General features: G+C 41.5%; 1 protein-coding gene across 1 annotated transcript in view; it reads left to right on the forward strand.

The window, feature by feature from the left end:
* The first annotated feature begins 591 nt into the window (after positions 1-591).
* SEL1L3 (SEL1L family member 3) overlaps positions 592-24,815 on the forward strand; it is a 64,486-nt gene continuing 40,262 nt past the window's right edge. Inside the window, exons 1-7 of the mRNA XM_073646571.1 lie at positions 592-746; positions 4,622-5,156; positions 13,070-13,199; positions 14,956-15,077; positions 17,698-17,813; positions 19,208-19,266; positions 22,974-23,106. Coding sequence (XP_073502672.1) covers positions 690-746; positions 4,622-5,156; positions 13,070-13,199; positions 14,956-15,077; positions 17,698-17,813; positions 19,208-19,266; positions 22,974-23,106 — 1,152 coding nt within the window. The 5' untranslated portion in view covers positions 592-689. The remainder of the gene's footprint in view (positions 747-4,621; positions 5,157-13,069; positions 13,200-14,955; positions 15,078-17,697; positions 17,814-19,207; positions 19,267-22,973; positions 23,107-24,815) is intronic.

The following is a 24,815-nucleotide window of genomic DNA, read 5'->3' on the forward strand; positions in this document are numbered from 1 at the left end:
CTATTTTTCTCTGTTAAAAAATAATAATGAAGGTTTCCAAACAGTCTGTGAAAAATAGACACCACACAGATGGCATCCGAGTACTGTCTGACTTTTTTCACAGGCCCATACTCTTGCATTGGCGAGTATGATCAGAGACTCATCAAAACTGTTTATATCTCCATGATCTTGTGCGGAGTCCTTAGTCCGCAAGAATATATGGATAATGTGAACAGCTCCATAGACTGTAATAGGAGAGAGTTCTTTCAATGAAAACTGCGGATAGCACCTATACAAGAAAACCAGATGTCTGAACGAGCCCTTACCCTGATCTGACATCACACCTTTTCTCTGCCCGTTCTTATCACCTGGTGGGCCCCTCTGATATCAGCGCCCCCATACAGCTGCAACCTAAAAGCCGCCGCAGTGTGAGACCACACTATAAGGAAATCCTATCCAAATAAAAGAGCATTGGCCCATCCATTTTGTCCATGTATATGTTGTCTATACTGTAAGTTCCCCCTACCGTATATCAGCGCTCTAAAAATAAATCACCAATGCAGACGTGGATCTAATGAGATTACCTGAGAAGGAGGGGGCGAGACAGGAGGGAGGATCAGAGCAGCACCTGCCCATGTACACAGGTATTCCTGTGCTTCCACCTGGCAGCCCCACCCTGCAGCACAAGAAGACGAGGACAGGGAAGAAGAATGCGGCACTGGTGGTCATACATGCCAGGTGCCCCCTTTGTTCTGCTGCTTTGCATGGTGAGGACTCCAAGCTTTATCCACTCTCTAATCCTCTCCCATGCCAGCCTGGCACACTGTGCCCCTTGCCCTCCCTTGTGTATCTACATTGTACTCCTGCTAAGTAGATGATCTGTCTTATCTCATTGGCTTGAGTGTTGTCTTCTCTATACATTGTGTCTATGTGAGTCATTACTCCTATATATACAATGTAACAACCGGTTCCGTGGCTGGTTACATTGATCGCTGCGTATTATACCTTGCCCTAATATTTCCACCTATATATATCATATTATTTGCATTATAATCATACTATATGTTAGTTTTCAGCTTCCAATCTAAGCCTCTCCAGCTGTCAAACTACAACGCCATGCATGCTGGGAAATGTAGTTTCTCAACAACTGGAGAACCTCAGATTGAGGATCCCTGACACGGATCTCAGATACTAAATAATTTATTATTTTTTGCAACACATTTATATTTGAACAATTGTAACATAGCTCATGTTTGTGCATTGCATATTGTACAGGAATATTGCAGACATTTATTTATCATACAGATGAGGCTTTAGCTGATCTCTGAATCTCGGATTGTTCAGAACTTGTTTTTCTTCCCCAGATATTAGTCGCTAATCCTGCAAGCGGTGGGACTTCAAATCCCTGTTATTACAACTCTACAATTAGTCCCCCACATGAGAACTGTGAGAGACGGCGCGTTTACTAACGTCAGGATAATGGCGCTCCCGTGCACTCAAATTATTAATTTAATTAGTGACAAATCCAATAAAATCTGCGCAATTAGAAAATCCCATGCAGGATATTTGGTTTGTAAGGGTGCTGTAAATCTATGGATTCTAGTCATTATATAGTGTGTATGTATGTGTATATATGTATATATATATATATATATATATATATATAATGTCATGGAGATGCCTTCATCATTAGGTTAGTTTCAGCGTCGCCATTTGTATGGAAACGCAGGACTTTTTTTTTTTTCCTGCTCAAAATCATTGCAAGTCTATAGTCAAAACAATGTTTCCTTTAAATTTGCGGCTTTTTGGTAACCGCATGCTCCTAGGTGTGGCATTTTTTTTTTTTGGTCTTTTTCCCCATGCTTTTCTACCGGACTTGAAAAGCCCCAGAAAATAATGCATGTTCAGTATTTTACATCAGTATTTGTAAGCCAAAATCTGGAGTGGAATCAGAGGAAAAGTATAATAGAAACACGTCACCACTTCTGTATTTATCACCCACTCCTGGTTTTGGCTTACATACTGATGTAAAATACTGACCAAATACTTCCATGTAGACTGTGACCCCTCGCGGGCACGGTCCTCGCTCCTCCTGTACCAGTCGCCGTCATGTTTTGTTAAAGATCATTGTAATTGTTTTTGCCATGTATACCCCCTTTTTCACATGTAAAGCGCCATGGAATAAATGGCGCTATAACAATAAATAAATTAATAATATGGAATGGAGTTGCAAAGCTTCATTCAATGCGTAGCGTAATTAGCGTGGAACAGCTCCGTTAGGGTATGTGCACATGATCAGGAAATGCTGCGTGCTTATGCAGCGTCAAACCCGCGGCTGCCAGATGTTACAGCATAGTGGATGGATTTCTAGATATCCCATGTCCACGGTGTGTCTCCGTGCACCTGCGGATCACCCGCGGAAACTGACATGCGGCGCGTCTTTCAGATCCACAGCTTGTCAATTTCTCTTGCGGGTCCGCATGTTAGTTTTCCCCATAGACTTAACATCCATGAGGTAAGTCAGCATGTACAAAAAAAAAAAATAAATAAATGGCGCCGCTCATTTGCATAATGAATGCGCGGAAGACGCCAGCGGCTATTCTGCAGTGTCGGGGTCACGGGCTGGTACACATCGTGGGCACATACCCTTACACAGTGAATGAAGCCGCACTATGCAGATCCGTTCCATGTGTTTACATCTGGCAGCCGCCTGAGCAAATAAAAGATGATCTTAGGGGGGTGCCAACCCCTTTAATTTTGTTAATTCTGTTACTTTAAAGGACTGTCCAGATTTTTTTTCTTTTAAAGTCCTAAAAACAGGAAATGTGTTAAACTGGATTAGTCACCAGACTTCAAAATACAAATCACATGCATTATTAAATAAATCTCTTAGACCTGATGAGGCTGATGTATTTACTTTTGAAAAGTAATTTATGTGAGAATGACTATACAATCCTGATACTAAAATGAGCATTTTTATGAATCCAGCTAAAGGGTGAAAGAGTTCACAAGTCCAAGTATGTTCAGTCTCTGTCCACCCAGCCTGATGATCCTCTTAGCCGCAGTGGGTTTGGTATTGGCTCGACTGAGGTGCGGAGACTACATAATATCCCTGTTATTATCCTTAAGGGAATGTGCTATCAGAAAGTGAACGAACGTTTAAACCAGGATTTTATGTTAAATGTATTTTATACAAGTTTTGGGGATTTTTTTTATTATTATTGTGATCTGTATTTGAAAGACCATACTGCCTTGAATGGGGTTAAAGGGAATATATCATCAGAAAATAACCTGCTGTTTAAATCAGGTTTTTATGTTGGACCTATTATTATTATTATTATTTTTTTTTTAGTTTGTTTTTATTTAGACTTTTTTTTCATATCATGATCAGTATGAAAAGTGCTTTCAGTGAATTGACATAGACATTAACAGCAATAGACTACCATTGCTATCCTGCCTGTGATGATAATGAAGATTCTGAAAACTCTTCCTGAAAGAACAGAAAGTGTGAATCTAGAGCAACCCTAGTGGCCAGTGTGAAAACTGCAAGATTTCTAATTTGTTTTTAATACAGATTGTGATGTGACAAAAAAAAAAACATAACCAACATTTTTTATACAATACATTCATCACAAAAACCTGATTTTAATAATAGTTTAATTTTTTTTGATGATACATTCCCTTTAACTCCTGCAAGGCTGTGTGGTATTTCCTGGACAGACTCCCAGGTTGATTTATCCTGATTGGTGTCCAGTGTGAAGACGTCAGGAATACAGCCAAAAGGTACCAGAATAAGGAATCCGGATGCAAAAAGCCAAAATGTGAGATAGAATCTCAGACTACAGGCCAGGAGTCGATTCCTGGAATGGATCCACACAGGAACCAGAGAACAATTCTAAAGGAACAAGACCGAGGTCAGGAGCAAGTCAAGAACACAGTAGATGTGATTGCAACAAATTGCCAAGCATGGAAAAAAATCAGACTAAGCGCAGAAGCTTGAGTAGCCTTTAATTAGGCCACCAGGGCCTGATACCACATGGGGGTTTGATTGCCTTCAGAGGTATAACCTCAGAATTTTCAGTTACGTGCGAGCCTGGAGGGTTGGGAAGGGCAAAAGGTCCCTTCACCAATTTGTGAAGACCAATATTTTCAAAGACGTGTGAAAGTTGGAGGCCCTTTCAGATACTGGAGGCCCTTTTAGATATTTTGCGTTGCATGCAACCCTGGAGCTTTAAATTACAGTACTGAATGTCTTGGTTGTCTTGCAAACAAGGAAAGCAAAGGCCTAAACCACCCGGGTCTGAGGCAGAAGACGAGCCAACGTTAAATCAGAAGGGAAGCAGGGTTATCTAGCATGAGGACTCGCAGCAGGAACCAGGTGAGGTGGGTTGTATCTGATATTGTGGAAAATAAGACAAAGCTGCAATACCACACACAACCTGAAGACAGGTGAGGCACTGTTTTTTAAATGATATGGGCTCCATGAGGATTATAATTTTTGTATAAGTTTAGATGCAACAGTAGTCCTCTCTGCCAATATAGCACACATATATGCAAGTATATTCTGTTTGCCAATGCTGTATATTACATGAAAATCCGTCACTGCAATGTCCCAGAGATTGATGATTTCCTCTTTCTACAGGTTCCATTTTTATGCTACATGAAGGAGACAACATCAGTAACCAAACACTCGGAACAATACTTGAATAACAAAGACTATGTAACTCTTGAGGATTTGCCAGAAACACTTGCCAATGCAAATCTTTCTGTGGAGTACCTGTGCTCCGGCCCTTGCACGGTGCATCTGGATGTTGTGGCTTCCTCGGAATTTAGAACGGGTATTGTAGTGTTCAAAAAGCAATGGAGAAATGAGAGAAATCTTCATCAGCTTCGGAGACTCTGGGTGAGACTGGAGTTTCCGAGTAGCATGGTCTACAGGGAGGACTCTATAGATATATACTATGCGGTGGTCAGGGCCTGGGTTGTGCACAGTCTGGAAGTAGAAGTCCAACACAGTGAAACCTTCTTCTATGCCACAGCCAAAACCTACAGAGTGCTGGACGTCAGTCCTCCTCACCAACGACCTTCCAAGGATCCTCGTATCTGCATGTCATGGATTTCTGGGCATTTGAGAAGGTTGGAAGAAAAAGCAATACTTGTGTGTCCATTGGAATCAGGTATATTACTTCTGACATGTAGAGTATTTGTTAATACATGTCTATAATTTTCAAAAATTTGCATAAAATATTTAAAAGGAATCTGTCAGGACCCCCTCAGACTCTCAAACCACCCTTGTACCATTTATAGCCCTAATCCTTCATCCCAATCAAGTCAAGCATAGCTCAAACAATGGTTCCTACCAGCGCTAAAGCCTCTTTTATTGCCATCTTTAGCACGTCCTCATCATTGGACTGGTCCGGCAGGGCATTGCTGCACCCAGACTCTGATCATTCGCGGCTTCCTCACTGGTCACAACAGGGGGGTGATCACAACATTTGAGGCCGGACTGTTCTCAGTATAGCGACGTCCCACCATACTAGCCTAAGGTTCTTGGCACATGCCAAAGACAGCAATCCAAGGGGTTGTCTATTGATTGATGGGGACCTGCTAATTGCTGCAGGTCACAGCGGTCAGGACAGGGAATTTTTATCCCCAATCAGGTACCTTTTATCCCTCATACATAATGAAGCTGCAAGTTGGATGCCCCACCGCCACTCCACTCGTTCTCTATAGGGCTAAACAGTTATTCACCGGGTGAGATTATCAATGGGGCTGCCAGAGAAAGCCAAGTGCAGCATTCGGTAACCCCACAGGGAATGAATAGAGGGGCAGACCCACATACATACTGCCTCTCCATTCTAACAAGGATAAAAGTCCTGCCCATTGGTGCGGATCCCAGCAGTCGGACCGCCGCCGATCAACACATATTCCGCTGTCATGTAGAGGAGTATAATGTATGAAGATGTGACTCACCCAGGAGGATATGGGGGGACTTGGTACCCGGGCCTTTACCTTCTTGGGATGTCACGGCGGTCGGCTCCCGGGCCCGTACCCTGGGGTCACTCTTTAAAAGGGGGGTTTGTTGCTTGAAGGGATGATAAACGGTTTTGTCTCGTGATGCCACCTGTGGTTCCCGGTAATGGGTACCGGCGCTGCTGCAGACCTCTGGAGCAGATGTTAGGGCAGCTGGGTTGGTGCGGCTCTCCACAGGCAGAGCACAGCTCCAGGACAGTGTAGGTGCAGATGGTGATGCTGGGCGTTGTAGTGCAGGAGCGATAGCGTGGTAGAAATGTTGAACTGAAACAGTGGGGTGCAGTCATCCAAGTTTACTCAGTTATTCAGGTTCCTCAGGTAGCACTATACAGCTGACAGTCTCACACGTCGCACTGCGTTAACCAGGGAGGGGTTCAGCACTTCCTCAAGGATCTCAAGAACACTTAATGAGACCCCTCTCTGTATGTTCCTTTCTTAGCCGACTTCCTGCGCTGGGTCTCTCCCTCCTTCCCTGCGCCCCGCCACACAAAGTCCCGATCGGGTACCTTGAGATCCCTCTGGGCAACTCGAAGTTCCCGGACCTTGCTTGGTGCCCTTCTCGGCGGCTTAGGTGCGGATGTGGCAACTGCACCTTGAAAGTGCAGAAGCCTCCGGTTTTCTAGCTGAGACTTAAAGTAACTCGGCTAGTCCATGGACCGGTTCCCTTCTTGCGGCCTGATCCCTGTGACGCCTGGCAGATTCGGCCGTATGGGTGCCGTCCTGCACTCACCGTACCCCCTGGGATCCCTTCTTTTACTGGAGCCTTCCTCCCTAGCTCCCACTCCTCTCTGTCTTGGGCATGACAGGCCGAGCCTGCCTCCCGAGCAGAGCTCCTGAAGAGCCTCTGCTCCCTTCACTTCTCCTCTTCTGACTCGCTCTTACTACTCCCTAAAAAGATGGCTTCATAGATATATAGAGATAGATAGATAGATAGATAGATAGATAGATATATCTATCTATATATCTCTCTTCAAGTGCTCCACTGTTCTGCATCCTCCACCCACACCCACTACTTGGTACCCCCCCACTCCAGCCAGGGACGGGGCAGCAGAAGAAGTGCATAATGCCCTTCCAGCCGGCCTGGAGTAGTGTAGTGTTGAGTGCAGGTGTTGGGGTCCCGGGCAGTACTCCATCCTTACCTGAGAGGAGATGCCACACCTCTGGGTGAAGTGCATTACCTCTGTGGCGACTGAACTCTCAGGGGCGCCACAGATGCTTGCGGTGCCGAGTGTTAGGGTGTGTGCCAATGACTGGTTTTATTTTAGGCGAAATTGCATTAAGAAAATACAGGCATTTTCCTGAAGCGGCTTCGCTGGCGGCCTGGCCATCGGTTTTTGCAGAGGTTCAGCTGCGGATGTTTTTCTCTTCATTTTACACTGTAGTGGTGTAGTGGCAAAAGGAAGCTATCCAAAGACTGAACATGTAACTTCTTTTAACCGCGCTTAAAAGACATATCAATGCATAGAATATGTGCACAGCAATGTCGTTTTGATATTGCTCTGCACTTTGTTCATTTTTGTTTTTTTTTACGCTTTTGCAGCACTTTTTAAAGTGGCTTTCAGGAGGATTCCAGGTGGAATCTGCCTGGAAAAGATGCCGTGTGCACATATCCTTAAGCTGGATTCATAGAGTGTAGGTTTAGCTATAATTATTGTGCAAATTGTCTCTTCAGTGAGGAAGAGGACCAGAACTCTAGTGCCACCTATAGGAAGTAGCAATCCTAAAAGTCAATAGTGACCCTTTAATGAGCCTTATCACATGACTTAGAATATAAAGGTCTTCTCACTCAACATGCTTAACATGTCACTCTCCGCAAGGAGAAATATTACCCCTTGGATTCCTATAATTATTGTGTAATACATGGGTCTTAAATGTGTTTTTCAACTTCTAACATTACTAGCATGTTCTTAAAGGGGTATTCCCAAGACCCTAATAGGTGTAATAATGATATTGGCACATACCTCCCAATTATAAATGTAGTATAGTTCTTCTGATTCAGTGTGTCACTTAACCCATGTGCAGGGCATTGCAGTAGCTTAGGTATCCATGGTTAAAACCACTCATATAGTGACAGTTAGCTATTAGTGGTCGTAACCTTGAATACGTAAGCTACTGCAATGCCCTGCACATGGGGTAAGCGACGTAGCGAATCAGAAGAACTGTACTATATTTCTAATTGGTGGTATTTGCTAATAATATGATTATTATTTTTTATTATTATTACACCTACTACATATTTGGATAGGATCTTGGAGATAGGAATGCCCCTTAAGTTATCCATCAACCTGTGACTAATGTGGATTTAGAGAATGAATACACCTGTTTACTTCGGTACAGACAAAAACCATAATTATTTTTTGCCTGTCATAAGGATAGTTCATTAATTTTAAACACTGGAAAACCCCTAGATTACTTTTACCGCTATTGTATCCTCCCACATAATCTGTGAAGATAAAATATAATATCCTTCCTAATAGCAGGCATAGCTTGAAGAACTAGTCACAAGATAGTGAGATTTTACAGGAATGTGTAATAGAAGATGATGAGCTGATGAGAAATAATTGACCCATTTACCTAAAAAGAGGCATATTTATCATAGAATCATAGAAACCTAGAATGTTTAGAGTTGGAAGTGACCTCCAGGGTCATCTTGTCCAACCCCCGGCTCAATGCAGGATTCACTAAACCATCTCAGACAGATGTCTGTCCATCCACTGTATGAAGACTTCCATTGAAGGAGAACTCACCACTTCTCGTGGCAGCCTGTTCCACTCATTGATCACCCTCGCTGTCAAAAAGATTTTTCTAATATCTAATCTGTATCTTCTCCCATTCAGTTTCATCCCATTGCTTCTCGTGTTCCCATGTGCAAATGAGAATAAAGCTGATCCCTCTACGCTGTGACATCCCTTCAGATATTTGTAGACAGCTACTAAGTCTCCTCTCAGTCTTATTTTTTGCATTCTAAACATTCCCAGATCCTTTAACCGTTCCTTGTAGAACATAGTTCGCAGCCTGCTCACCATCCTAGTAGCTCTTCTCTGAATTTGCTCCAGTTTCTTCATGTCTTTTTTTAAAATGTGGCGCCCAGAACTGGACAAAGCATTCCAAATGAGGTCTGAACAAGATGAAGTAGAGCTGGATAATTACTTCACGTGATCTAGACTCTATGCGTCTCTTAATACATCCCAGAACTGTTTGCCTTTTTTGCTGCTGCAGCACACTGTTGACTCATGTGCAGTCTGTGATCTATTAGTATAGCCAAGTCTTTTTCACATGTGCTGTTGCTGCTTAGTCCTATTCCTCCCATTCTGTAGATGTAGAATCTTGAATTTCTACCTGTTAAATATCATTCTATTAGTTGCTGCCCATTGTTCAAGCTTATCTAGATCCTTCTGAATCCTTTTCTGTCTTCTCTAGTTTTACCTATTCCTCCTAGCTTTGCATCCTCAAATTTGATTAGTTTACCTTCAGTTCTCTTATCTAGATCATTTTAAAAAATGGTAAATAACACTGGGGCCAGGACAAAGCTTTGTGGTACCCCACTTGACACACTCTTGCAATTAGATGTGCAACCATTTATTACCACTCTTTGAGTACAATCGTTGAGCCCGTTATGAATCCACCTATCTGTAGCCTTGTCAATCCTATACTTGGTAATTTTTTCACTAAGGATAGTATGAGACACTTTATCAAATGCTTTGCTGAAGTCGAGATATATAGGTGCATCTCACTAAATTAGAATATCATCAAAAAGTTCATTTATTTAGTTCTTCAATGCAAAAAGTGAAACTCGTATATTATATAGAGTCATTACAGAGTGATCTATTTCAAGTGTTTATTTCTGTTAATGTTGATGATTATGCCTTACAGCCAATGAAAACACAAAAGTCATTATCTCGGTAAATTAGAATACTTTATAATAACAGCTTGAAAAATTATTTTAAAATCTGAAATGTCCTACTGAAATGTATGTTCAGCAAAGGCTCTCAATACTTGGTTGGGGCTCCTTTTGCATCAATTACTACTACATCACCGCGGCGTGGCATGGCGGTGATCAGCCTGTGGCACTGCTGAGGTGTTAGCAGTCTTCAGCTCGTCTGCATTATTGGGTCTGGTGTCTCTCATCTTCCTCTTGACAATACCCCATAGATTCTCTATGGGGTTAAGGTCAGGCAAGTTTGCTGGACAATCAAGCACAGTGATACTGTTGTTTTTAAACCAGGTATTGGTACTTTTTTGCAGTGTGGACAGGTGCCAAGTCCTGCTGGAGAATGAAATTTCCATCTCCAAAAAGCTTGTCGGCAGAGGGAAGCATGAAGTACTGTAAAAAGTGCTGACTTTGGTCTTGATAAAACACAGCGGACCTACACCAGCAGATGACATGGCTCCCCAAACCATCACTGATTGTGGAAACTTCACACTAGACCTCAAGCAGCTTGGATTGTGTCCTCTCCACTCTTCCTCTGGACTCTGGGACCTTGATTTCCAAATGAAAATTGGAAATCTGGGACCTTGTGGAGTGTGTCAATGACTGCATTCTGGACATTGGTCAAGTCAGCAGTCTTCCCCATGATTGTGGAGCCTACTAAAACAGACTAAGGGACCTTTTTAAACACTTAGGAAGCCTTTGCAAGTGTTTTTTGTTAATTATTCTAATTTACTGAGATATTGACTTTTGTGTTTTCATTGGCTGTAAGCCATAATCATCAACATTAACAGAAATAAACACTTGAAATAGATCACTCAGTAATGACTCCATATAATATGAGTTTCACTTTTTGTATTGAAGAACTGAAATAAATTAACTTTTTGATGATATTCTAATTTAGTGAGATGCATCTGTATCTAAATGTATGTAATATCTACTGCATTTCCCTGATCCACCCTGATTAATAACCTGTGGTATGCTGGGGCTTCTGGTCTAAACATTGATAGAATTTTTCAGGAGGTGAGCAGCCAGGACGACTACACGATACCCACCAGTTCTGTACTCGTCCTGGCAAGCACATGTCAACAGGAGGTCATCAGTGCTGCTCACCTCCTGAAATGAAAGTAGCTACCCTTTAATTCCGCCTGCTTAAAAGAGATGTCTTATGAGTAAATAGATGCTAAAAGCTGATTCATGCTGCCCGAACTATGGGCCGTATAAAGCTGAGTGCAGCTCTGTAATTTCAGGCAGGTCTAATATAGTCTGAAACGCAGCGGCATTTCAGAGAAGACGTACATTTAACAGCCAGCCAGGATCAGGCTGCTTGGGGAACTTGTCCAAGAGGCATCTCCACGCCCCGCTCACCTAGACTTACAGATCTCCCCTTTCATGTTTGTCTAGGGAGAGATTTGTCACTCAAGGAGATCGTAATGGGGAGAATCCTCCAGAGACCGCCTTTCTTGGACTGGTGACCGGAGCGGATTGGTCCCTAGCTGGCTGATAAATGGATTTTCTCTTAAATACCGCAAACTTTCAGAGTAAAACATATCAGCCAGAAATGACAGAGCTGGACTCTGATTTATGCTGCCAAATCTCTTTAAACATTGTGCGAAATAACAGAAAAAAAACAATGTGACAATTTTTTAGTTCTGGTGCTTAGATCTCATTGTTATGGCTCCCCCTTGTATTCCTTTGATTCCCTCTCAAAATGTCCTCCCAAAAGTTTGAACATATCAATGCTTGTACTCCACTTACATAATGGAAAAAAAATCATAAATGTCAGTAACTTTTTTCAGAAAAGTTTGCGCCTCTCAAAAGGGAAGGGAGGCCGTATGCAGCCAGACTAGGTCGGCCCCCAGTTGATGTGGCCTTGCTGTGCCAAATTTACCAGGAACCGTGCACTTCTCAATCAATTTGACACATCTTACCCCATCATTCTTTAGGAAAGAAGTTGCTTTTGGAGTCCTGATTCTAACTGGTTGCCCTACTTGATAGATGGAATTACTCTGCAATTTATGTGCAAGAGGATCCAAACAGTGGGACTGGCGTACTGACCATGTCTGACCTCCAGCTCTTACCCTCTTCATGACTTAGCAATTTTTCCACTTTTGCGCATTCACTTTTCCTCCCCCTCTTGCAAAAGCTATACCCTCCCTTTTTTTTTTTTCCTTGTATTTTTCCATCAGCACAGTCATATGAGACTTGCTTTTTTGCAGGACAAGTTTATTTTTAAATGACACCATTCACTTTACCATATAAAAAGTCCAAATGGGCTGAAGTGGTAAAAAAATAAGAAAGTAAACTGAGAGAAAAAAATCTGAAATTTATCAAAATAAATTATTAGGTCTCCATTCAATGAATCCCATAACATTTGCATTTTTCTGTTATTGGAGCTGCATGAGGGCACAGTCCATGAGTTTACATGTTTTATTTGTACTTAGGTTGCATACAAAGTGTTGATAACCAAAAAAATGCAATAGTAAGTTGAGTTTCGGCGACCTAAAAGCTGGTGTTTTTGATTTTTTTCTCCTTACAGCTGAATTAAGTTTATATTTTGACAGATCAGACTTTTACAGATGCAGCGATACCAAATATGTTTATTTTTTTGGTTCTTAAAGAGAGAAAATGGGGGTGATTCATTTATTATTTTTATTAATAAACTCATTTTTTTATACCTTTTATTTAGTCTCCTTGGGGAACTTGAACGTGCAATCGTCTGATCTCTTGTTCTGTAGTATTTGTACTGTAGTATGTACGAAAATATATAATAATGCTAGTACTGTGAGATCAGAACTTTCCATAATATGTATGTATATTTTTAAGTTGAATCCTAAACAATCCTCTGAACGAATGAGCCTCAACATCATGGCCGTTATTATATTTCAAACTTCCTATTGTGCCAGAAAACCAAGGGTTCTCCTGAAGGCCAGTGTGACACCATCTTCAAAAACCAAACCAGATCATGTATCTTTGTATATGAGTGACGTTTTCATCATCTCCTTTATTCAAAAATAATGCAACCCTTATCATCCTTATGTGCTTATTTTAAATGAACATATATCACTACTACTTTTTTTTTTTTTTTACATGTGAGATTTATATTGTTCATTGATGTTTTACTTTTAGATGTAGTCACGATCCTTCCATTTCCACTTGCGTCAAATAGTGAACACAGCGGCCTCATCAAGACCTTTCAGCCGTTCACAAATGGAGACCTAGAGAAGAGGAGACTGCAGCACGTAAAGCACTATCCAACGTGAGATACAATCATTCACCTTTTGAATACTCTTTTACGTTACACTTTTGCGTTTTCCATCAATGCACCATTAGCTGGTCAGACTTAATGTCTATACCACATTACCCTGATCATGGCTTCCTCACTTAACCTACCGCTGATCAGCATAATGCTATTGTGACATGCAGAAGTAGTGCTGTTGCTTTAAAAGCATTCAGCAACTATTAGAAGTAACACAAGCACAGGAGACAACACTTTCTGTGCTCCAGAAGCATCCAGCAACTAGAGGGGTTAACACAGTCGCAGGAGAAGGGGAGTGTTTTAGCAGAGCCCCAGGGGGATTGTGGGGAAGTTGTTTTCTGTCTGGCTGAAGGGAAGAGAAAGGTGGCTTATGATCTGTATCTCACAGAAGGCAAGTGAAAAGGAGTCAAGTCAGGAGTGAAGCTAAGCACAGGTCAGGTAGAGTTCCTGAACTAGCAGTGCAGAGTATTGTCAAGCAGAAAGATAAGGACTGTAAGAAATGGTGTCACAGGGATCATCTCCCTCAGCAAACCCTCCCCTCTCCTCCATCTCACTGTGCTGTAAAGAATGCTGTGTTCATTAATGTGCCTTTGCATTAGAACTGTGCTGTGCTGTACTACTGGGAAGCCTGTGAACTGTTGTGCTGATAAGGAAACTGTACTGTTTGTCACTGGAGCCTGCTGCTTATAAGACTTAACTTGCACAGGCTGTGCAGCTTCTTATTAAATGCTACTTTTCTACCGTTTATGAGGACTCTTGTCAAGCGTGTCTGGTCAGCAAGTGAAACAACCTACGTGTCTGTCCTGAGGGTCAATACCCCTGTGTGCCTGAGAGAAGCTGCAGCACATGGTCTATGGTCGCCCTGAGTAACGGTTCCCCCAGGATTCCAAAGAATTCATGTAATCTGTCTCGGGCCCATCTGAACCTAGCGGTGTGCGTGTAACATTACAGGCACGTTAGTGGCCTTTGGAAGCAGAAGACTCCACTTGGGGTTTATTTGTAAATCTGACAATTTACTTAATGTTGTACAACTCCATTTGGGTGCGCCAGAGTAGTCTGACCAGAGGCTTGGGAAGCTTACCACATGTGAGTTCCTCCCTGGGAGTGGTTGTGATTTGGATGACCTGGCTTGGAAGGACACAACAGGGGTCATCTGCACAAATCATGGCAGGAGATTCTGCAACAGTAGGTAGTGGGCATCCCCAAGGTGGAAGCCATTCCTCACAATCCTTGGGCGACAGAATGGAGTTTGAGATGTCGACAATGCCTCTGTGGGTCGCGGTGGCACAAATAAGCTTGGAAGTGCTTGTTCCAGGGAAAGAAGGATGATTTTTGACCCCTTTTACAGACATGCTAGAGATATTACCAAACATAATCCAAAAGCTTTGAATCAGTCTTCCCCATTATTACTTGTCTACAGAAAACCTCAGTCCTTCACCGGACGACATAGACATCAGATTATTATAATAATCTGACGTCTATGGTGAAATCGAGAAGGTCATTTAACTGATATTGTTGTTCTGCGCAATAATGTGTGTCCACAGTTACAATTTGGTCAGAAGGTGCAATATTTGTCCTCACTTGACAAATGGAAAATGCTGCTAGTAAGTTCCCGCCTGCATGAGCACTCTTCTCATTAGCCGTTTAATGTTCAACTCTTTTTTTTCTTCTCTTTTATTCTTCACACTTGACGAATATCCATGGTGTATCATCGCCTGCCCAAAAGGTCTGACCTCCCATTTTCTATTTGTTTCAGGTTTACGCTTTCTATCTGGATATATTTGCTAGATTATTGTACTAGTAAAGAGTGTGGAATATTCCACCATGTGGATACTAACAAAATGTATACTACACCACTCTTATTCTTGACTGGTAAAGGTATGTGAATTCAAGAGAAAACTAAATGCGTGACTGATTATTTATATATATATATATATATATATATATATATATATATATATATATATATATATATATATATATATATATATATATATATATATGTGTGTATGTATAAAACTAATTTTATAAAAGTCTTCTTATGTGTGTGGCCTATGTCCACTTGAGGATGGCGCAGTGACTCACAAAGACAAAGCAAGTTTCAATGGGAACATATGTTTACTCATCAGGAGGCAAATGGCACAGGAGTTATAGTCTCCCTCAATAAGGCCACATTCTTGGCAGTTACACACAGCATTAAGTCTCAGAGCTTGTAGGTTACACATGAGAGTTTATGCACAGAGCTTGGAGGTTGCACATGAGAGTTTATGCACAGAGCTTGGGGATTACACATGAGAGTTTATGCACAGAGCTTGGAGGTTACACATGAGCGTTTATGCACAGAGCTTGGGGATTACACATGAGAGTTTATGCACAGAGCTTGGAGGTTACACATGAGCGTTTATGCACAGAGCTTGGGGATTACACATGAGCATTTATGCACAGAACTTGGGGATTACACATGAGAGTTTATGCACAGAGCTTGGGGGTTACACATGAGAGTTTATGCACAGAGCTTGGGGGTTACACATGAGAGTTTATGCACAGAGCTTGGGGGTTACACATGAGCGTTTATGCACAGAGCTTGGAGGTTACACATGAGAGTTTATGCACAGAGCTTGGGGGTTACACATGAGCGTTTATGCACAGAGCTTGGGGGTTACACATGAGACTTTATGCTCAGAGCTTGGGGGTTACACATGAGCGTTTATGCACAGAGCTTGGGGGTTACACATGAGAGTTTATGCACAGAGCTTGGGGGTTACACATGAGCGTTTATGCACAGAGCTTGGGGGTTACACATGAGCGTTTATGCACAGAGCTTGGGGGTTACACATGAGAGTTTATGCACAGAGCTTGGGGGTTACACATGAGCGTTTATGCACAGAGCTTGGGTGTTACACATGAGACTTTATGCTCAGAGCTTGGGGGTTAGACATTAAATTTGAAACAAAGAACTTGGTGCTTTCACATCAGAGTTGAGCAACAGAGCTGGAGCTCATCAGCAGCAGATACGTACATTGTGAACTGTGCTAAAAGACTGTAACACACAGCAGGCCTAGGAGGCTGGCTTGATCTACATCGCATGATACAGTGGTCCACAACCATTTGCAATATCAAGAGTTGTCTCTATTCAGTCTTCTCTCATGCACGCCCAAGAGTAATAGCAGTCCAGAAATTGGTAGATGTTGGTCTAAAATCTTCCTCAGATATTAGGGACACTACCCTTGTTCAGGACTAACTCATACCATGGATCTTCCTCGCTGCTACTAACGCACAACAGTGCAATACTTTACCCAATACATTCACTCTCTGACCGTATCACCGACTAATCGTTTTCTCTGAGGTGCACTAAGCCACCACCTAATACGTATATCCTGTTCCCTATAAGAATAAAGCCTAAGCGAATCAATGCTTCAGTGTGCACACTTCTGACTTGGCTAATTTGCATGCCCACCACTACACATGTATCACAGACTTAAAAGGCACCTGTCAGTTGTATTCATACATCCAAACCATGTATATGAGCATGTAGGTCATAGAAAGTTGAATAAAATGATACCTTGATATCTGCTATCTGATGTTTTATTCCAGAAAAATACACATTTTTCTTAATATGTAAATGAGCTGTTAAGATCTTTTGGCCGGACATAGATCTCCCTGAAATTCAGCCTCCAGAGCTTTTATTACATGAAAAGGGGACATTACCAGTGTGAGACATAATGACTGACAGTCTGCTCTCCTGATCGACATGCAATTGGGTGAGGAAAGTGGTGGTTAGGAATCTGCATTGCCAAAGGTCCAAACTACAATCCTAGACAAAGATGAGGTATGAATGCGGTTTATTTTATCAACACATTTCAAGGTTTTCAAACCCTTTCATCAGGACAAAACCACAATAATCTCAGGATCTACATGTCTAACACTAGGAATGTCCACTTTCACTTAAAATAATCCCTTGCGGCAGATTCTCAGGGAGATCTGTGTCCGGCCCAAAGATCTATACAGCTCATTAACATATTAAGAAAAATGTGGATTTCTCTGGAATCAGATAGCCTGATATCTGTGATTCGATATCATTTTATTCAACTTTCTATGACCTACATGCCCATATAGATGGCTTAGGAGGGTAGATCCTACTGACGGATTACTTTTAAAGGGGGTATCCAGGACAAAAAAAAAATGTGCACTAACAGGGGGGGTAATTGCTACTTACCCGCCTGTTGTGCCCGGCGCCGTTCTTCCCCGGCACAGAGCTGTCACAGACCGTTCCTGCTGGGAATCAGAAGCCTCTGCTGACGTCGCGTCTACAGAGCGGAAGCTTCTTTTCCACTTCGCTCTGTCGGTGGGGTGGCACTTCTGACATCATTCTGATTGACAGCTGGATCCCTGCTACCTAACTGCAGGAGCCGGCTGTCAATCAGAATGACGCCTGAAGTCCCACCCCAATTATTTTGTTAATGTTATATGGTCAATGCTGATATCTTTCTTTTATCAGGTCAAGTCCATGTCCAGTTGCAGCTGACAACAGGGAATGATATTGCAACAATGTCAAAGTTATATCTACCTCTTCACCAATGGGTCCGGCTGGACTTTACAGTTGCAAACAAACTGGTAATTTTACTGTATGAAGATGATTATGGAGTTTATGCAGCCGTGGCCTCTATCTGCGACAATGAAATTCATTTTTCATACGCAAAACACGTTAAATACATTCTGCAGAGTTAGACCAGACTGTTACAAAGAACCGGTTCATGGACACAGCAATTTCACGTCCAAAGACTCAGTACTGTGAAAAGCAGAGTCCCTGTAGGTCTGTGCCACTATATGGTGCTTATATCCGCAGCTTTATATGGCTGCCCATACATCCCATGCCCTCGCTGCTGTTATCCTGATAACTCCTTGCATGCCAGTTACACATACTTCTCCTAATTTAACCTTTTAGCACATTTGGATGTCCTTGTGTTGAGATATTTGCATGTACAGGTACATAATTGACAGAGGTGCCCCCAGAATAATGGCAGGTGTTGGAGGGAACCCCAATCCTTCCTCTTTTCATGAGATGCACCAGTAGGAAGAATTCAATAGCCGGGACTAGCTTTGTCCACTCTCTGATTGCCCTGGCATCATGATCACTGGAGTATATGAAAGCCTGGTGCATAAATTTTTTATTTTTTTTTTCCACAAATTTTATAAAAAATCTGTGTAAAAAAGTTATGTTGTTTTTAATATTGTTTCTTTTTGCATTTCTAATCAAAGGAAAATCAAGATGAAAAATACTAAATTTTACTAAACTCAAAATATTCGGATTGGAAAGTACAAATCATCCCACAAACAGGGATGTATACCTTTTATTACTTGCCAAAAATGTCCTCTGCAGGATAATCCCATGTTATTGGGTTGAGAAGTGGAAAAAAAACAAATGATGCTCTCATCCAAAATCGGCGCCGTTCCTTAATGCTCAGTGCTGCAGCCCTTTTCTCATTAAAGTCGCCTCCCTGTTCCCATTAATAAGTGTTGTACAGTAGTGGACAACCCCTTTAGGATCAGCCATACACATTAGATGGCTCTTGCTCGAACAAAAATTCAGCAAAATGATCACTAAGGTTTTCGCCACTGGGACCCTCAAAAATCACAAGAGCAGAGGTCCCAAACTCCCCTATGCTAATTAAGCGGTTGAGCACCTGCTTCTCCACCGTCCCATTCACTGTCTATGGGAGAATGGACACGCTCATAGAAGTGAATGGCGCATTAGTCACACATGCACATTATGGCTCATTCCCATTTGGGATTTTAGCACACCTGTGCTCGTGACCCTTGGGGTTTCTGGCAGTCGGACCGCCAGAAATCAAACATTTTACACCAGTTCAAATGTTAATTGTTGTCTATGTAATTGTATCATGAACATATATATACAATGATGAATAGACCGCACGTGTCCAATGTCCATATGTTGCACTTATTATTTGTGATTACTTTTCTAACCCCCTGTGTTCTGTTGTTTATAGATATTATTAAACTCCTTTTTTGGAGAAGATTTAGAAAGTTTTAACAGCCAATCTTTCAGGTGAGGGATGTTTTTCTTCATTCTTAAACTAGGAGTGGGCCCTTAAGGGGAAATTTTAATTTTTTTTCCTGTTATAGCTAAAAATTGGTATGCAAAGCTTCACTATCAAAGGTAAAAGGAACCTGTCATGTTGGTAATGGTATCTGATCTGCAGGCAGGATCTTACAGAGCGGATCAGACTGATTAAACATTTTTCTACAAAAAGTTTCAGTAAAACTTACATTTTATTCATTAAAATCCCTGATGTTTGTATGTATAGGAGTCCAGTGGGCGGTCCCACTCAGTGATTGAAAGTCTTCCCTGTATGACTGCATTCAGGCCTGTCAATCAATAGTAGGACCGCCCACTGGACTCCTATACATACAAACATCAGGGATTTCAATGAATAAAATACAAGTTATACTGAAACTTTTCCATTCTACTGTCTACATTTCTTTGGGCTTTGTGTGTGTTTTTTATTAGGATTGCGTGCTTTCCCTGTCATTATTTCTGTGCTTTATGCAATCAGAGTATTGAATACAAACCTATAGGAAGGCCTTATGTAACCGGCGGCATTTTACTATCTGTGCGCCCCAGTCCTACTGCAGGTCGAGTGACCAGAACTAGCAGCATCATTGGAATCTATCAGTGATGTAAGTAGTTATTCACAGCACAAGATTATACTTGATGAATATTAACCTTTTCGGGACCAGACAATTTCCATTTTTGTGCTTTAATTTTTTTCCTGTCTTTCTTCCTAGAGTTGTAACTTTTTATGTTTTTAGTTGCTACAGCGGTAAGGGCTTTTTTTTGCGGGACAAGTTGTAATTTTGATTGACACCATTCATTTTACCATATGTACTGAAAAACAGGTAAAAAAAAAAGTAGACAAGGGGTTAAATGTGAAAAAAACCTGCAATCCTGTTATTGTTTTCCATGTTTTTTGTTACAAAGTCTATAGTGCAGTTAAAATGACCAACATGACTCCTTCATGAGATTTTGATGATACCAAACTTTTTTTTTTTTTTTTACATTTTAGTAGTGTAAAAAAAATTCTGAATTTTGTCAAAGAAAAATAAATAAATGTGGAAACCACACTTAAGAAGTTTATTAACCCTTCAGGTTCTTCACAGGAATTTTAAAGCAACGTGGAAGAAAAAAAATAAAAAAATGTCTTTTTATCACAAAAATGTTGCTTGACCCCAAATTTTGCATTTTCACAAGAGTAACAGGAGAAAATGGAGCATACAATTTCTTGTGCAATTTCTCTTGAGTACACAGATACCTCATATGTGGTAGAAAACTACTGTTTTGGCGCATGGCAGTGCTCAGAAGAGGAGGAGTGCCAATTGAATTCTGGAGCACAATTTTGGCTGGAATAGTTAGCGGATGCCATGTTACGTTTGATGAGCTCCTGACATGCCAAAACAGCATAGACTCTCACAAGTGATCCCATTTTGGAAATTACTCCTCTTGAGGAATTAATCTAGGGGAATAGTGAGCATTGTGAGCTCTCAGGCGGTTCACAGAATTATATAACATTGGGTTGAGTCAATTGAGAATTACCAATTTTTTCACTAAAATATTGCTTTGGCTCAAGTTTTTATTGTTTAAAAGGGATAATAGGAGAAAATGAATGGTACGATTTGTTGTGCAATTTTTTCTGAGTACACCGATACCCCATATGTGGTCGAAAACTACTCTCATCGCTACAGAAATACCAAACATGTGGACGAAAATGTGGTTTAGGCACACTGTGGGGCTCAGAAGGGAGGGGAACATTTGGATATCTTTTGGAAAACGAGAAGCCATAGCACTATTCCAGAACCTTTGTGTTACCAGTAGCATGGAAGCCCCTTATATTTCCATTGACAAGTGACCTACCTGAGTGAGGACTTTTTTTGTGAAGCTTTTATGGGAACATATTACATTAACATTTTGGATCACGTTCATCCTGTGTTTTCTCTGAGCACTTACATCAGGGTTTCCATCTAAAGCTCCGAATGACGTGATTCAGATGAAACCCCCAATACATCTATTCACTATAATGAGGCAGTAGAGTTACTCTGGACTCCGTCTGGCCTCTGTTCAGCAGTGTCCGTCTCAAAAGTGCTCAAAACAATCTCCTGACAAGTGCGCTTTTCTGCACACTTAAAAAGACGGTCACCGCCAGATCAAAGGCCAGACTGTGTCTACAGTGCCTCCATCTACCTCATTATAGGGAGTTCTGTCTGAATAATGTATTTCAGAGATTTACAGCGTAGAGCGCAGGATAAATGTGAGCTGAACCTTACTGCGATCTTTGGGAAGCAGAATGAACAAATCAACAGCAGGTGAAGAATTGGTTTTATTTATTTTTTTACGCCGTTCCTCGTGTGGTATAAATGATTAGATGACTTTATTCTTTGGGTCGTGCATTTACAGCGATACCAGATTTATATAGATTTTTTTTTGTTTGGCTGAACACAAAAATGCTTTTTTCGCCATATTTTGATAGCTATAATTTTCCTATGTCTAGTGACATTCATATGAGGGCTTATTTTTTGCGAGACGAGTTGTTGTTTTATTGGTTCCATTTTCAGGCATGTGACATTTTTCTATTACTATTTTTGGGAGTCAGAATGAACAAAACCAGCACTTTTTAGGATTTTTTTTATGTCATTCCACATGTGGTAAAAATTGTAAGGCAGCTTTATTCTTCAGGTCAGTACGATTACAGCGATGCCACATTTATATCATTTTGCTATGTTTTGTAGACAATAAAAACTATTTTATAGAAAAAATAATTGTTTTTGCATCGCTTTATTCTGAGACCTATGGCTTTTTTATTTCTCCACTGACAGAGCTGTATGGCGGCTTTTTTTTTTTTTTGTGGGACAATATGGCGTTTTCAGCAATTTCCATTTTACATACATTTGACTTTTTGATCGCGTTTTATTCCACTTTTTGTTTGGCGATATGATGAAAAAGCATCGTTTTTTGCCACTTTTTTTTTTTTTACTGTGTTCACTGAAAGGGATGATTAGTGTGACAGTTTTATAGATTAGGTTGTTCCGGATGTAGTGATACTAAATATGCTCATTTCTTTTTGAACATAAATATATGTATTTATAGATATCAAAATTTTTTTTTTACTTAGTCCCTCTATGGGACTTTAACTTTCATTTACTCTGATTGCTGGTATAATGCATTGCAATGCACCAGCACAGCAATGCATTATACCTGCCAGGAGCAGGTATAATGCCAGGAGCATGCACCAGCACAGCATGCTCCTGGCATGGTCTAAGCAGGCCACCGTCACTGGCAGGCCTGGAGGTCATCATGACTACCTTGGGTTGCCATGATGACTATTGGGCCCTTGCAATGACGTTGCGGGAACATCGATTGGAAGGAAGTGGAAGCCCGCCCCTTCTCCTAGCCTCCTAAGTGTTGCGGTATTTAGGGGGTTAAACAGCCAGGGGTGGTGCCGGCACCGCTCCCGGCTCTGCCATCCGTGGCTCAGCTGTTACGTCAGCCATGTTCCCGGCGGCGATCACGCAGGCACAAATCCTGTGCCACGCACAATCGCCATGACATACCTATACGTCAACGGTCAGAAACCCCTACCAGACCATGACGGACAGGTACGTCAAAGTTCTTGAAGGGGTTTTAAGTGCAAAAAGTAGAAAAATTACGTTTATTTGTGTTGGTTCCATTGGATATCTAAAGAGTATTTCTATTTTTTAAAGTTTTGACGAGAACATTCATTTCGATGATACCAATGGATACTTCGCCGTCGGAGGAAGCAAGTATGTGGTCGGTATTAATGGATTCTTTGGGCCTGTGAAATATTATCGGCTGAAGGCTCTACAGATGGATCAGGTACATGTAACTATGTGATGTGTGCCCTGTGCTGATTCTACAGTGTCGTCTGCTTCATGCTTTAGAGGTTAAATATGGAACCATACATGCAACTTTTTAACGGATGCACGAATAAAGAAAACCAAGGTTTAATCTTCCTCGGAAGTTGCAGCTCTTTTTCTTCATTTTCTTCACATTTTATTTTAATTTATATTGTGGTTTATTGCTGCTAAAAATGAATCCAGTGATTTGTAACTGAGCGTACAGGGGATCATATAATTCACGTAGAGCAGTGGAAAGAAAACCTTGTCTGCTGATTCATGGTGAGCGAGTCATGGGCAGCATGATTCAGATACTTGCTGTATTATTGCAGAGTGTATGTTTTACTCTAAAATGCTTCTGTGTTTCAGAGAAATCAATTTATTTTAAAACTCGGCCAGGGACTATATGACTAAGATGACCAGGACAATTAGGCGGCTCCACCCTGCTCTGCTCACTTGGACTGATAGGTCTCTCCCTCCGTGCCTACAGGGAGAGACCTATCAATCTAAGGGAACGGGACAAGGATCGGCCTCTTGGACTAGTCCTCACAGTTGCATAGTCCCTGGCCGAGTTTTAAAAGTCTGATTTCTCTGAAGTGCAGCCAAGAGAAAAACGTGATTTGCAACAACAGAGCCGGTCTCTGATTCGTGCCGCATTTGGTTTGAGCAACACAAATTACCAATCAGGTTTTCTTTAAAGAATATATATACGACATCGGGGGCATTTATTTTTTTTAGTAAATGCATGTTTTGGGTTTGTTTTTTAGGTAAAAAAGATAAAAATTCCAATAGGGTTTCTTATATTTTTTGAGCTGTTTGGCTTCTACTTCCTCAGACTCGCTGGTAACTCATGCTGCAATGACAATGAGCTCCTTCTGACGACACTTTGTAAACTTCACCATTCTTTTCCTTATTGATCTTTAAGGGTGCAGTCAGACGGCCGTATAACACGGACAATGATCTCATTGCGATGCACGGACTGGCCGGCGGCTCTCCTGACCCGAGCGTGACAGTATGTATGTCTATGCAGCTATCACGCTCGGGCCTTGAGAGATGCCGGCCAGTCTGTCCACTGTGATGCCATTGTCTTCCATGTTATACGGCTGTCTGACTGCGCCCTTAATGTGATTTATAACTAGTTGAGATTTCAACTTTGATGGTTGCATGTGAGAATCGCAGCACAAGTGCGGAGAAGACAGAGAAGTTAATTTCTCCATTGTCTGTGTCCACGGATGTCTGACTGCACTCGGATGATATCTGAGTTCAGTCCAATGTTTCACAAGCACCCATACACTTGCAGCATGCTGTGGTTTATTTCTAATGCTGAATCTGCATGATAAAAATAGCAGCTCTGCACTGTCCTATTGGTCTGAGTCCTACCGGATAAAACATTGGGTAGCACTAGGCCATGTAAAACGCTCTTGTGAGTGGGCGCTATGGGTTAGAGACCCTGCCATTATATAAGTCTAATGTATAAATCAGAATTGTTCAGCTGACTGAGTACCCCTCAGAGATTTTCAAAACAATATATAATTAAAGGGGTTGTCCACTACTATTTAAAGTATGGCAAATCGTTTTTACGATGAAAAGCAACTTCTTTCTAATTACCTCCCTCTGCCTTTTCTGCCTGTGAGCGGCTCTGACGTCACGACAAGTCCAGGCTGCAGTCGAGGGTCCCTCTTCCGCGTT

The sequence above is a fragment of the Phyllobates terribilis genome, unplaced genomic scaffold (genome assembly GCF_046119375.1).
Source record: "Phyllobates terribilis strain yellow unplaced genomic scaffold, ASM4611937v1 Scaffold_1__5_contigs__length_1240528914, whole genome shotgun sequence".
NCBI classification, from domain to species: Eukaryota; Metazoa; Chordata; class Amphibia; order Anura; family Dendrobatidae; genus Phyllobates; species Phyllobates terribilis.